The following is a 15,168-nucleotide window of genomic DNA, read 5'->3' as shown; positions in this document are numbered from 1 at the left end:
CTAGCTATTCTACATAAACTATATGTAGTCTAGTGTAGGAAATTTTAAACAGATCATTGATCATTGCTGATTATGACTTGAAAGTTGCAAGTTAAGTATGAGTGTGTTTGATAATACATTGTTATTATAAATAGTATAAATTACATGTACTTCATTTATAGTATGCATTGTATTCAAATGTAAACTTCCCAGATCCTGGTAGCAATATGCTCTAAATTTTGAAACTGATAGGGAAATACAATCAAATAATTTTCATTTTGTTGCATAGAATAACTGATATAAATTGATGTGGTCTGTCTTGAACATTAAAAAATATTATTTGTTGAGATTAATTTGAATGCATACTTTTTATTTTTTAGATATTTTGCAGCAAAACAGGAGAATTGATTACATATCACCAAACTGAGATCAAACAACTGCTACCAAAAGAAGGGTAAATGCTAGAGGTTGAATGCAGCCTGCTTTCAAGCTAATGTTACCACTCACACATATAAATGTTAAAGCCAGGTTTTTTCCATGTTATATGACATGTGTACCTGACTTTGATGTCATACCCCACATTTCTCCACATTGAGAAAATTTATATACATGTACCAGCATTTTTTCTCATATAAAATTATGGATTCATTTAGGATTGTTTGCTTAATTCGGTTTGTTTTGCGTAGTCTGCATTGTACCAACACAATGTTTTAAAAAAAAATGATGGTTTTAAAAGACATTTCTATTTGAAATATTTTATTTTTATTACTTGGTCTTCAGAAAAGGATATGTTTTTCAATACAGCGTGAATTTTTGAAAGAGCTCCAGACAATTTACTTAATATAAAAGTACTGCATTCATGATACTCTCATTAACAAATATTATGCTTTTTGCTAATTAAATAAATTGTTTACTTTGTAAAATAATGCAGTTTTTAATATCTTGGGTGCTAATTATTTTTTGTAGGTGGGTGGAGGAAGACCCCCAAGAAATTTTGCAGTCTGTCTACCTCTGCATTGAAAAAGCTGTAGAAAACCTACGGGCACTTAATCTCTCAGTCTCAGACATCAAGTGTAAGGTCCTTTTGTTTGAACAGAATTATCACAAACTGCTATTGATGACCTGTTTTAATTTTGTTTTCCATGATATTTCACTAAATACTATTTGATAGGAAATTACTATAATAGGTGTTTGCTATAAACATGTTTTCTGTTAAAGGGATTAACTACTGAGGTATATACATACCATCCTGAATCACATGGCTTAAGGATTTTGTTTGTGTATTTTGCATAGTCATTTAACAAGTGGCTATGATTATGCATCTATTAAAGTTCTAATGTCTAAACCTTAATAAAAATTCCCATTAAATCATCAGGAATTTTTAGCTCCCCTGAGCCTAAGGCTCAGATGAGCTTTTCTGATCAAAATTTTCCATTTTCTGTTGTTGTTGTCATAAAGTTTTACAATTTCATTTTTATCCAGACCCACGGAGCCAATTTCATCCAAACTTGGCACAGAGTATACTTGCGTGAAGGGGATTCAAGTTTTTTTTCAAATAAAGAGCCAGAACCTCTGTAGTCTCATTCAAGCAGACGCTTGGCTGTTTCCGTAAATCTCTGATAAGCAGAGAGTCATGATAGCATTTGTTACTGTTAGAGGGTAAAAAAAATTTTGACGACCTGTTTGAAAATGAATGTTATATAAATGTTTCTTCTGATGGATTGTGATTTTATATTGATAAACTTATCCTTCATTAGGGATACCAAAGGAGAAATAACAATAATAATTGATGAAATGTGTTCTACGGTGGTAGGGTATACTACTTTCACTGTTGCTTCAGCGACAATAATTTTGGCAAGACAGTGTACAACACATATTGGTGGGCAATACTGCAAAAAATTCCTTTCCAGTTGCTATAACTTTTAGATAATCAACTTATAAATCTCTAAGTTGTTTTTCTGCTGATTTATCTTATATGACCTTCAGCTGTGGAGGTGTGTTCTTTTCAGCCAATCAAACATTTTACTATAATTTTGGTAAACCTCATTTTAGCATTACAAATGCTATCACAAGTTTTTACCTGACTTTCTGCTCGTCATAGATTTATGGAGACATCCGAGCATCTGGTTGAACAAGACTAGGGCCTCTTGAAAGGGGAGATAAAAAAGAAAAGGCAAAAATGATAGGTGTCATAAAAAATCTGAAGAAGATCCACAGGGCCAAAAAAGATGAATCTTATGTGAAAGCTTCCTGACATAGTGTAGATTTAAGTTTGTTCAAATATTGACCCCCAGGATATGGTGGGGCCCCAATAGGGGATAAAAAGTTTTATGTGAGAATATATAGAAAATTTCTTTAAAAAAAATCTTCTTCTCAAGTACAGCAGGACAATGATTAGTAACATTAATATGCAAACATCCCCAGGTAGTGCAGTGAGTTCAAATCATGGCCCTTGGGGGTAGGGTGGGGCCTCATTAGTAGATTAAAGTTTTACATGGAAATATGTTTAAAAATCATCTTAAGTATAGCAGGACCATAATTAATGATATAAATATGCAAGCATTCTTGAGTAGTGCAGATTCTAGTTTGTTCAAAACATGCCCCCTGGGGGAAAGAGTTGGGCCACAATAGGGTATCAAAGTTTTACATGAGAATATATAGGAAAAAATCTTACGAAGTCCTTCTTTCACAAACAATGGGGCCATGATCAATGATTTTAATGATCAATGATTGTCAGGTCATATAGATTCAAATTTTTTAACCATGGGGGTAGTGTGGAGCCACAAAAGAGAATCAAAGAAAAAATCTTTGTGTAAAGAACAACATGGTCATTATTAGTCGTATTAATTTGCAAGCATCTTTAGGTATAATGTAGATTGAAGTTTGTTTAAATCATAGCCCCTGGGGCTAGGGTGGGCCCATTGTTCTGAAGCAGGGCCAAGGTGACTCAGGTAAGCACTGGGCCTCTTGTTACAATTGAAATAAATGGTGACCTATTGGTAGTTGAAAATAACATTAAATGAAATATATTGGGTAAAAATTGAAATAATTGTTTTCCCTCAATTAACTGAAGGAAAAAATTAAACTGACTCAAACTTTTTCTTTCCTTCTTTAAATTTGTTCGTTTGAAAATGTACCTGCAGTATAAAGCTTCATTACTATAGAGATCACATTCCAGCATCTATAATTTTTTCAGAGAATTTTTTTTAATTACTGAGGAAAATTAATTTTTTTTCTATCTACCCAAAGTTTAGATCTAGGTTTGGAAGAGGGCAAACCAACAAATTAAACATTAATTTATTACTGTAAATGTACATAAATTGGCACACTTAAAATTTAGTGCAATTGCCCTCCCCAACTGATTAGCACAATCATGAATTAGAGCACTAGACTTTTAACAATGACATGTAATTCCCTGTTCACTCGGAGAGTTTAATTTGAATTAAACGTAAGTTACAGCGAATGAAATCTGAACCTCGTTTAAATGGAGAATTTAATACAAATTAGTTTAATTTGAATAAATATACTGTGCATCAAATTACTTTGCATTAGCTCCATGTGAACGCTAAGCGAAGCTAATTCAAATTAAATCCTGACGCATGCGTAATGGCAAATTTAAGTCACATGCCACATGTCGGTGGTCAGAAATAGTTACTTATGCTATTTTTGAGTGGAAAATTATGTAAATCACTAAAATGTATACAGACACTATGTCAAATGGATCTGCATAAGGTGACGTGATTTGCAAATGACGTCATAATAGCCTTAATACTGAATAGCCTTACTGTAAATATAAAATTTTGATGCGCATTAGTTTACTTTGCATTAGCTGTTGTGTGAACGCAATTTAATTCCCATTAGTTTAATACGCATTAATTTACTGCGAATTAAACTGTCCATGTGAACAGGGCATAATTTTTATTCATATTTAACTGTGTACATAAATAAGGAGACAAGAAACAGTGTGATAAGCTCTAAAATATGATTACCTCTAAAATAAGTGTATTTACAGTATTTCATTTTGAGAACACCAACATTACCATTGACAAAGTGTATATGCATCCATATAATATATGTTTAAAATGTTTTACCCCATTTACAAAGTTGGTCCTTGGATACATAACTCCATTGTCAGAGTTCATACATGTTTTTCACAAGGAGGTAGAAAATCATGTGGGGAAGATCCCTATTGTATTGCAAGGTCAAAGTTCAGTGGCTCCATGATGTGGATTAAAAATTCATTTCTGTATATTAATTATCAAGATGTTTATTTGATCTGATGGTGCCCATTTTTACTCACTGATTGCTTATGTCATTAGGGTATTCATGAGAACGGATAGGTTATGTAATTTATACACTCTATTAGAATGTAATTTACTTGAAGAAAAATGTATAATTTAGAGAAATTATTATTAAGTTCAATCAAAGAAAGAGATCATATTATTTTGTCCCAAGGGATTGTAATTACCTACCTTATTGCAGCAAGATTCAGAATCTAAAGATCTGTTGAATTAAAGGGTCATTTTACTGGTATTTCATTCAATCAGTACCTTATCAAGGATGAATGTTTTAGCTGAACAATAAATTGAAAGAAGGGGGAAAGCATGTCGGTATATGACAGCAAACCGGGTTTTGTGTGAGCAGTACTGATATTTCTCACTGGCTATTCTGAAAACTGTAGGAAGTGAAATCTCAACAATATCAATGTACCCTATATGTAATTTTTGACATAAAAATTACTAAGTTCAACAGCTGGTATTTTCCTCCTCAATTATCAAAAATCAAAATACAAGTACCATGCACATCTCTGATATATGTACAATTGATCTGGAAAGTAAAAACAACTGTAGGACGAGTTATCCTGACAAATGATGTACATACAGTCAAACCTCGTTATCTCGAACTCGATGGGACTGAGAAAAAACTTTGAGATATCTGAGGATTCGAGATATTGAGGGTAAAATACTTAAGGAATGAGTAGTTGGGACTTCTAAGTCACTTCGATATATTCATGGTATTCGAGATATCAGTGTTCGAGATACCGAAGTTCAACTGTATTTGGAAGCCACCTTGTCCTCCTGCCATTTTTCACCATTTCAATAACCGGATTTTTCCTCCTGAAAATAAGAAGTTTTATTTAAAAAAAATAAAAATAATGATTCAGTGTACTTGATTTCTAATTTTAAAAAATGTTCCATTAAAAAATTCTATAAAATGACCAAAAATTGGTATCTGAACCACAGGCATTTGACGTTTTAAACCTTTCTCTCTATTGATAAAAGTGCCTGTGATCTGAACTATTATAATGATTATAGTTCATGTATACTATAATGGTCATTCTGCAAGCACAGGTACATGTATATGCTTAAAATTTTGCTATGTGTCATTATAATTATCTGTTCTCAGCCCCAAGCAGGGTATATTGCCACTTTTACATCCGTTCTATGGCCATAGGATTAATAATGCTTAACATTGCATAAGACTCTTTTTATCTGTGACGGAAAGAGAAATAAGATGTTAGCTTAGGACCCCTTATTTTTTGCAAGATGGTTCTTTGATATTTATAAGCAAAACAAAAATTTCATGAATTTTGGCTATTGGCCTGACATTTTCACAAACAGATGGTCTTACATAATTACACAAAAATAAACTTCTCACAAATAAAAAGTGATTAATAGTACTAGTACTGATATGTAACCTTTCTCCATAGCATGTAATTATGTTACAAAAGGCTGTTTCTATTGTCTGTATTATTGAATTTCAGGCATTGGTATCACCAACCAAAGGGAAACAACTGTTGTTTGGGACAAGAAAACGGGGAAACCCCTATACAATGCAATAGGTATTTTATATGCATCATGCATAGTTGAATTTTATGTGTTATGTAGACCTTCTGATGAGATTTCACATTATTAGGGCCCCCTCATGAAATGTTGGAGCCCTATATAGGAATCACATTGTACATCCGTCTGTCCATCAGGGGCCTGTTTTACAAAAGAACTTATGACCAAGACCAAAATTTAATTCTGCTAGTAACTTTCTAATTTACGATAAATAGAAAATGGTTTTAATCTTTTTAAAAAGTATGTAGAAAGATACTTTTACTCTAGCAATTTTAAACAGAATTATTAATTCTGCAAAATTTTACAATCAACTGAAGTTTTTGGTCTTAGTCATAAGTTCTTTTATAAAACGGGCCCCTGCACTTTTGTTGTGAAGCCATAACTCTAATAGTTTTAACAAAATGTTTTCAAATTTTGAACATAAGTATTTTACTATAAGAGCAAGACAACCATATTTGGGTCTTATTACTTTGTCTGTCTGTCTGTATGTTTGAATATATATCTATGACATTTTTGCTGTGATGTGATATCTCAAACACTTTTAAACATAATGTTTTCACATTTTGTTCAGAAGTACTTTACTTAAGAGCAAGACACCTATAGATTTTGAGGTCATATCTCCTTTGGAGTAATATTGCTTTTTCTGCCTGACTGTCTTTATGTATATTTATCGTGACACAATAAGTCAAAAAAGTTTTCATTGTAAGAATTTGAAATCATATACAGAAAAAGTTGATTTTAAAAATAAAAGACTCGTATACATTTTGTGATCATATAATTTTGTCACTGTATGAATGTCTGTCTCTTTTTAAAAATATTTACAATTTCTCACACATGAGTGAATGTAATGATGTGTTATATTTTAAACTAAAAATTTCTGTGTACAATTGTCACTTTCCTTTAACAGCCCTTTGCAGGACCCTCTTTTACTTTGTCATTTGAGTGACAGTTTATAAAAGACACACAAAGCAGTAAAAAACAGTTAAATGTATAACTTACTGAAGTAATTGGGAAAAATATTATTTAGGATAAAACACTTCTTATCATTAATATCAAGGGAATGTCAGTTTTATAGTAAGAATACACAAGTGTTGATTAGTAAGAATAGCTGATGTGTAAGGGTTGACTAGATGAATGTTGTCCTAAATAGATATATGGTTAATTATTTTATCACAGGAAATAAATGAGCTCTTAAACTTCAATGATTAATATGGAATAATCAAGTATATGCAATATTAGAGAAAAAAAAATCAATGTCTAGTGTGTTGGAAATAATTTTAGTTTTTTTTTTTTTTTGGTATTCTAGTAAATGAAATATTGGAAAAACACATTAGATATTTACGTTATTTTTCAAGTGTATTGCTTTTTCAAGCCTTTCTGTCTTTTCATTTAAACATATTGATGATCATGATATATGCCAGAGAGAAAAATATAATTCAAATCTTGCAGACAAGAGGTATGTAGACAAAATAGTATACGTGATCTCTGTCACAACAGCATAAGTAAAAACTGTTTCCTTGCAAGGAACTGATAATTGGTTGTTGATGCTTTCAATTTACATGGTCTGATTTAATACTGAAAATGTCATACTGTTTGTTATAGTTTGGTTGGACACACGGACATCTTCAACAGTTGACAAGCTTATTGCGAAAACCCCTCAGAAAGACAAAGACCACTTAAGGGTACGCTTTATACTGTACAGTAGTTGCAAAGTGACTCTATTGTTGCTGTCATGGTCATTCTTGATGCAGATTTATGGAGGCACTACTTTCTGCTATTATTACAAAGTTTGCAAATACTAAGTACATGTATGTACAGTAACTCTCTTGGGTTAAACTCATCATAGTAAAAATTTTTTTTCAAAAAACAGTTTTAAAAGTCCTGATGTGTACAACTGAACTCATTTAATTTAAAAAAAAAATACCATAATGCATGAAATGAAACATTTACATATGTGAAGCTTCTGAACTTTCTACGTATAAAAATGTTTATGAAAATTAAGGACTTCCCCATCAATTACATACAGTGTATATTTATTTAGAAAATGAATAAATACATGTACTGTCTTAATTCATTAATTTTTGGTAAATGCCCATTTAATGTTTAATATAATTATAAAAACTATGTTTTTTAATTTAATGAAAAGATACAAATATTGGTGTTCCATAACTGCAATTTGCAGTTGAATAACACAAACAATACTAACACTGAAAAGGGCAACTTTGGGGTAGGGAGAGAATTTGTCAGTGTATATGGGGAAAAAATTTCAAGTCTGCATTTGTTTCTGTAAGATTTATGATGATTTATTTGTAATAAATATAATGATAATCTCTGAAAGTTTAAAGTTTATATTTTGTTCTGATTAGTTTAGAGTATACCCGTTAGTTTGTTGGCACAATTTATTTTTATTGCTCTTGAACAAAATTGATCCTCTGTTTCTTTAAATAGGCATATTGTGGTCTGCCAATAACAACATACTTTAGCGCCGTAAAGTTACGATGGTTGATGGACAACGTGGAAGCAGTCAGGATAGCTATAGCTGAGGACAGGTGCCTGTTTGGAACGGTTGACTCGTGGTTATTATGGGTAAATATTTAGTTTTACTGAAGAAAATTGAAAAATGGTTTACAAATGCATCTCAGTTTCGTACATAATAATTAATTTCTCTTGCAAACATTTGCACAGATTTTTGGGAAGTGTAGGGGATAGGGTTTAGATGTGAATTTTTGAGACTTTAAACCTTTTTGTCTTAAATGTTAGGATATTATAGAAGTACTTTTTTCGGTGTTGTATTAATTTAAGCAGCCACAAGATTTCCACTGAAATTTGTCCCAGCATACTTAAAATACACATAAGACATATAGTGGCAGTCTAAGAAATCCACATACCGGTAATTTTCTACCAGCTTCTTAAAGAGAAATTGTGATTCTGTGGAATATATGACCCTGTGGAATAAAGTACATTTACAGTATGTAATGCATACTAAATGATTACTATATGTTAAAATTAATGGAGTCAAGGACAACACCCAAGTTTTAAGCTGAATTAAATTTGTAGATAGGACAAGAATAGTTTTTATGTTTTTTAGAACATGACAGGAGGAATCAATGGAGGTATACATGCCACAGATGTTACCAATGCAAGTCGTACCATGTTAATGAATATTCATAGTCTGAAATGGGACCCTAAGCTTTATGGGTAATTTCTTGGATAAATTTTTCATAAAAATAAAACAAAAAGAATTTGTACAGAGTATTTTCTTTTTTCTGTGTGTTTAAGATTCATCTTACTTTTTTCAGCTTCTTTGAAATCCCACTATCTGTGTTACCAGAGATTCGAAGTTCTTCAGAGGTTTATGGTTCAATGAAAACAGGCCCTTTGCAGAATCTCCCTATTTCTGGGGTATGTGAGTTTAATATTTTCAGCTGATTAGTTCCCTTGTTTTTGGAGAGATCTATCTTAAATTCATTAGGTTTAAGTAGTCTATACTCACATGATGGTTTACAGAAAAGAAAAAAGTTATAAAATTATATCTAGTATTTTTCAAGATACCTTTCTGTATCTCCACAATGTGTACTCAATCTGTATTATGTGTTGCCATAAACTTGTTAAATAATACTAAAAAAAAGAAAAATCTCGAGAAATTTTTATAGAAAACAAACAATAAAGAAAATATTTTAGATGTAAATTATTGGTATCAATATTGTGATGTGTGAATGAATTGTTTCACTTTGGTAATGTCTTCTTTCTTTAAAATCTTTATAGACTAACAATTTTTTTTACAGATTTTAGGTGATCAGCAGTCTGCAATGGTTGGACAAATGTGTTTTAATGCAGGCCAAGCCAAGAACACGTTAGTACATTCTTTTCATTGAATACTTGTTGATAATTTTAAAAGAAAAACTCAATTTATACACTATATACTGGAAGTTTTTCCCCTGTTGTTTTTGCCCAGTTTGTTTTAAACACAGAATTTAATATATTTCATTTTAAAATTTGCCCAAAGCTTTATGACCCTTTATGATAACTTGCAGTTTTGTCTAGAGTATTATTCTGTGTTCATTATAATAGAATTTCCAGTGATCAAGTGAACTTTATCATTTATGTTTTTCTACATTATTTTAAGTTTTTATATATTGTATTTGATGAGTTTTCATATTTAATCCAGGTGGTCTAGCTTTAAAATATTAGATGTAATTTCCAATATTACTCTGGAGGTCCTGTTGATGACAACAATTAGTATGATTATAAATCATCATGAATTTTATCACCTATAAGAAAACTGTTAAAAACATATCCTTTCATGAAGATAAAATTAATAAAAAAGATAAACAGCTAATCAGTCTTAAAATGAAATTGTACTATTTGAAAGATCAATGAATTGTATTAATTTTATCATGTTTGGAGTAGTCTATCATCCTGTTTGCAACATTATAAAATCTATGACGTACCTAACGGAACAACTTCCTACATGCTAAAAATGGAAGTTTATGCTCTTCTTAAGATACTGTGAATTTCAAGGTCATATGATGAGGTCAAATCTATGTCCTTCTATTCAATTATTTGTCCTTCAGTATGTCTAAAATATTTTTTTTTCAAAATGTTACCCCCTCCTATCCAGTGTTTATCTGATTTAACTAAAAAGTGTTGCCTGTAAATTAGGTTCATCAGAACACAGAATAATGTCAGTCTGTTTTTGACTTTGATGGACTGAATGTGTTATGATACTTGGGATTTCAAAGGCATTTTCAACAAGCATTTTGTATTGTACGTGACTTAATTCATTCTTCATGCTGTGAACAAAGGCTGGGAATTGAATGATGAGTCTTGGGCATGAATCAAAATTAAATTTTAGTGAATAATCAAATCATATATTAAAGTTGCATTATTGGCTTATTGATACTAGTACATGTACATGTATATATTTGTCAGAGACATGTTCTTTTTTTACTAACAAGCATCAAATTTTTATATCCATGTTTGTCTAACAAAAAAAATGAACCACATACTGAAGGACAAAAGGAAATATAAAGTACTAAATAACTGCTTATCAATATTTTTAATGAACATCCATTGAAACTGAGTGATTAATCAGGGCAGTTCCTCTGAGAATAGTTTTTTGATGTAGTTTTACTATGTAAATTTTTATTTGGAAGGTGCTTGCCCCCTCCCCACTTTTTGTTGCTGTATGGTGGAACACTGGCAAATTCCAGCATTAAAAAATGGACTAAAAAGTTAAAAGAAAATGTCAAGTTCAAGGATCATAAGATCGATAACCATGATTTTTTACAAAAGACAAAATGCCAAGCAATATGTGTGCAAAATATTAAATATGGTTCTCAAGATATAGGGTGTGACAGATGGACAGAAGGATGGAAAGACAGACAGATGGACAGGCAGATGCTGGGTAAAGTAATCCCTAAGTGTCACTCTGCTCTGCAGGCAACACAGCAAATACAATCATAAAATGTGACAATCAAATAGAAGTATGATTCCTCCACCCTCAGAGATAAAATGAATAATGAAATTGAAAGTATTAGAAATAATGATTTATTCCTTTATTTATATGTGTTTAATTTGATTTGAAACTAGAAAGATATTAGTGTGTCTTTACTGCAATTGTCAGTCTACATCAGTGCCATTTTGGTATACTGATTGATCCAGATGTATTTTCCTAGTATTTAAATTTCAGTTTTTGTGGTAGCTGTGTATCATACAAAGGCATGGGTTTTTTCCCACTTTAAAGCGGATTTCCTCTATTCAGATTTGCTTAATTCACTTTAAAATTCGTATTCCGCTTTCTTAAGTATCTCAGTAATTTCGTATTATACCGTTTTTGTCTGTTTTTGCTTCACTTCATTGATTAAATGAAACAAGCAATTTCATTGGTTCTTGGATTTTAGAATCACTAATTCAACCAAGATCGTTGGAAATTTTACTAGAAGCATTGATCGCGGTAATGGATGCGAAAATTGTACAATGTGAATAAAGTCTAGAGAATCAAAATTGTTAAAGATTTTGCTTGAAGTATTTATTCAGCCAGTTGCTGGAAGATTTATTGGAAATGTTGATTGTTGTAACAGATGAAATTGATGAAATAACAGATGAAAGATGACGTGAATTGATAAACAAAAGTGTCAAAGACTATGGTAAAATGTTGGTAATAAGTAACATTTGTAATTTTTTTTCTTAAAAAGAAGATAATTTCTGAGTTAAAACCAAGTGCCAGGAAATGCTCAGAATGCAGGATTTTGCACTATTTACCCCAGAGCTTCCGGGGGTCTAGACAGCCCCCCCCCCCCCCCAGCCTATTTGGGGTCGTCTATAAATCTGCTTTTTTTTTCATTTAACTTCAGAATCATGTTTGATCATACAGTTTAATAAGTACAGTGTCTTGAGCTCATAAGCATGTAATATGTATTCTAGTTATTGAAAAAATATCAAATCAATAGTTCAATACCTCTCTTAGTTATGAAGATATGGTGTGACTGACAGACACCATGTAAAGTGATCCCTAAGTGTTCCTCTGCTCTGCAGGTGACACAAGAACAATAATTTGATTTTCATCATGTATTTAAAACACCCCAATATACCCTGATGGATGAAGTATCTCGTGTTCAAGAATAAGAAAACGTGCAGATTACTTGAAAAAGATGGGGTATTTTATAAGCAATTCCAGAAACTTATGCAAGACCATATGTTAGGCACACAAGACCTGGTATTTGTGTATAAATTTTAAATTATATATCAACACCCACGACATAGTTGATTTATTTAATTAAGATTTGCTATGCTATTGTGGGTGGGAATGCCCTCTTGATAAATTTATCTCTATCAAGATAGGTATATTGTCATTAGTTTGTTTGTGACAGTTTATTTAAACTGATGAAATTAAAAAAAAAAGTCTGACATCTGTTGTCTCTCCACTATCAATTTCTCCAAAGGCCACTGGCATTTGTTTCTGTAAAAAAAAAAAAAGAAAAGAAAAGAATTGAAAAATACCAACTACTATGTAAACTAAATTGAGTTAGTACAATATTAACTAAAATTTATTAAATTGTGCAGTAAGGCTCATTAAGGGATTCAAATTACAAAGAAGTATTTAGGGTTTTGGATTTATTCCTTAAAACTTAAGAAAGTTTTGAAATTTGCTAAAATATGACTTTGAGTATATGAATGCAAGGGCTTGTCTAACAGTTACTTGTCCTCAGGTTGGATTGACACTGGAGTCCACTTCCTATACAAGAATTAAGTTTGTATGTAAATGCAGACTTCTAAATTATATGTGACATCATTGGTTACACTGATTGTATGAGTCCTTTAACATTCTAATATGATGTGCATTATCAAGAGGCAGATGTTTGTTTTTGGTCGCTTGAACAAATATAGGTACACTGACCCACTGTGAACACTGTCAACATAAAATAACTGTGTGACTCAGTGAGCATTTTGGCCTGTGGGCCTCTTGTTAATGTCATCAGAACAGTGTGGCATTTAGATAATGATGTGTTTTAATTTCAGACAATTATCGGAAAATAAAGTTGCTAGACTAATCGGATTTGGATTTTTTTTAACTAGGTATGGAACAGGGTGTTTCCTATTGATGAATACTGGTTGTGAGGTATGTGATAATTAAAGTGTGGAAAGATCAAATGGACATTGAAGGTTAGCTTGAAGAAGGTTCTTGCGAGAAAAAAAATTCAATAATTTGCAGCAAATTTAATACTTAACCTTTTATGAAAAATTGGATTTTGATCACTCTAAACTGACTGACGTATTGTAACTTTTCCGTACTGAGACCTAAATCATACTTTGTTATCAATTCCAAATGAATTTTATATTAATGATAATGAGTTGACGTACGTGTACAAAGGGTGTTCCAATGAGGCATGGATTTTAAAATGTTTTTAATTTTCTGACATTATGGTGATACCTTAAGATATAAATTATGTGGACATATTCTTTATTACTACTTAAATGAATATCATACAATTATTTTGCACATAGATTTACCTGTTTAAGGGTATGACCAAAGCCTCATAAAACATACCAGACTGGTGATGTTATTATCACTGTCAGCTCTACCTCTCTGAATTAATTCTAAACATTACAAGAACTGACATTGATGATTTTATATTTCTGTAAAATCTAGAGTCTAACATAAATTGGAACACTAGGTTCAGTAAAAATATGGACAAAGTCAGGGTTGTCCCTAAGACCGAGGGGACGGGGAATTTCCCGACCTATAATGATGTAATCCCCCAGTTATTTTGGTATTCCTCCTAAACTCCCCATTAGGGGAAGAACCCCAGATCCCCTTCTACTTTTTAAATGTCCCCTTCTACTTCAATTCTTAAGGACAACCCTGCAAAGTATGTCATTAGTATGAGTGCAGTTTTGATGTTCATGTTTTATTGCAAAACCCTCATATTTTGTAAGAATGCAATTCACTTTATTAAAAAAATGCTTTTCTGCGATGCAAGACTTGTGAAAATAAAAACAGAGGAAATAAGAAATGTTTCATTGAAATCGTAAACGTGTTTGCTTATCAAGACAAAGTCCAATTTACACATTTTTCTTTTAAACTATAATTTTTATTCCCTAAAATTAAGCAATTAGCAAGTCATTTGCTTATCGTGACGGCCTTCAAATCACACCTTTGAAACTTTATGTCTACCGGTATAATGACAGGAAAAAAATGTAAATAAATAAATAATATTTTAATTTGTCCATTTAAGTACATGTAGTCTATTTTTAAAATAATATTAATTTTGCTGTTTTGCCATGTATGTGTTTTACAATTATTTTTGGCTAGCCTGTGGAGTCAAAGAGGGGGCTTTTGACCACTGTTGGATACCAGCTAGGTAAAAATAAGCCTGTGGTATACGCCTTAGAAGGAGCAGTGGCCATTGCGGGAGCCTGTGTACGATGGCTGAGAGACAATCTAGGTGTCATCAAGACGTCAGAGGAAGTTGGTATGTACAAGTTGTGTAAACTTGAAGTACTTTTAAAGATATGGTTTTGGTAAAGGGGTTCTATTTGAAAGATTTACATTTCTAGAGGATCTAAGATCTGAAGAAAAGTATTTTACAAAATCAAGCACTGATTTACCTGACTGAATTGTGATATGGAAATACATCAAACAATTAAGATATTAGAGAGAAAATAATCTCCCTGTAATGGGTGTGGTGTGTGTTTGGTCCTTCATTTAAAGAAGTTTGAATACCCTTTATCCTAGAATGCTTTTTGCCAAGTTTGGTTGAAATTGTCCTGTGGCTCTCACTTCTGTGGTAGACACCAAAAATGTGTAAAGCATACAGATCGAAGGATGCTAAACACTTTTCAG

General features: G+C 31.7%; 1 protein-coding gene across 1 annotated transcript in view; it reads left to right on the top strand.

Moving 5' to 3' along the window:
- Window positions 1-15,168, top strand: part of LOC133192203 (glycerol kinase-like) — a 419,267-nt gene that overhangs the window by 387,809 nt on the left and 16,290 nt on the right. Inside the window, exons 3-12 of the mRNA XM_061328172.1 lie at window positions 360-433; window positions 946-1,052; window positions 5,744-5,821; window positions 7,425-7,504; window positions 8,271-8,408; window positions 8,911-9,020; window positions 9,122-9,224; window positions 9,608-9,675; window positions 13,401-13,443; window positions 14,638-14,797. Of these exons, the coding sequence (XP_061184156.1) occupies window positions 360-433; window positions 946-1,052; window positions 5,744-5,821; window positions 7,425-7,504; window positions 8,271-8,408; window positions 8,911-9,020; window positions 9,122-9,224; window positions 9,608-9,675; window positions 13,401-13,443; window positions 14,638-14,797 (961 nt within the window). The remainder of the gene's footprint in view (window positions 1-359; window positions 434-945; window positions 1,053-5,743; window positions 5,822-7,424; window positions 7,505-8,270; window positions 8,409-8,910; window positions 9,021-9,121; window positions 9,225-9,607; window positions 9,676-13,400; window positions 13,444-14,637; window positions 14,798-15,168) is intronic.

The sequence above is a fragment of the Saccostrea echinata genome, unplaced genomic scaffold (genome assembly GCF_033153115.1).
Source record: "Saccostrea echinata isolate AGI-Se365-2 ecotype Australia unplaced genomic scaffold, CSIRO_AGI_Sech_v1 ptg000025l, whole genome shotgun sequence".
Lineage (NCBI taxonomy): Eukaryota > Metazoa > Mollusca > Bivalvia > Ostreida > Ostreidae > Saccostrea > Saccostrea echinata.
Note: the sequence above shows the minus strand (reverse complement) of the source record. Positions and strands in the feature narration are given on the sequence as shown.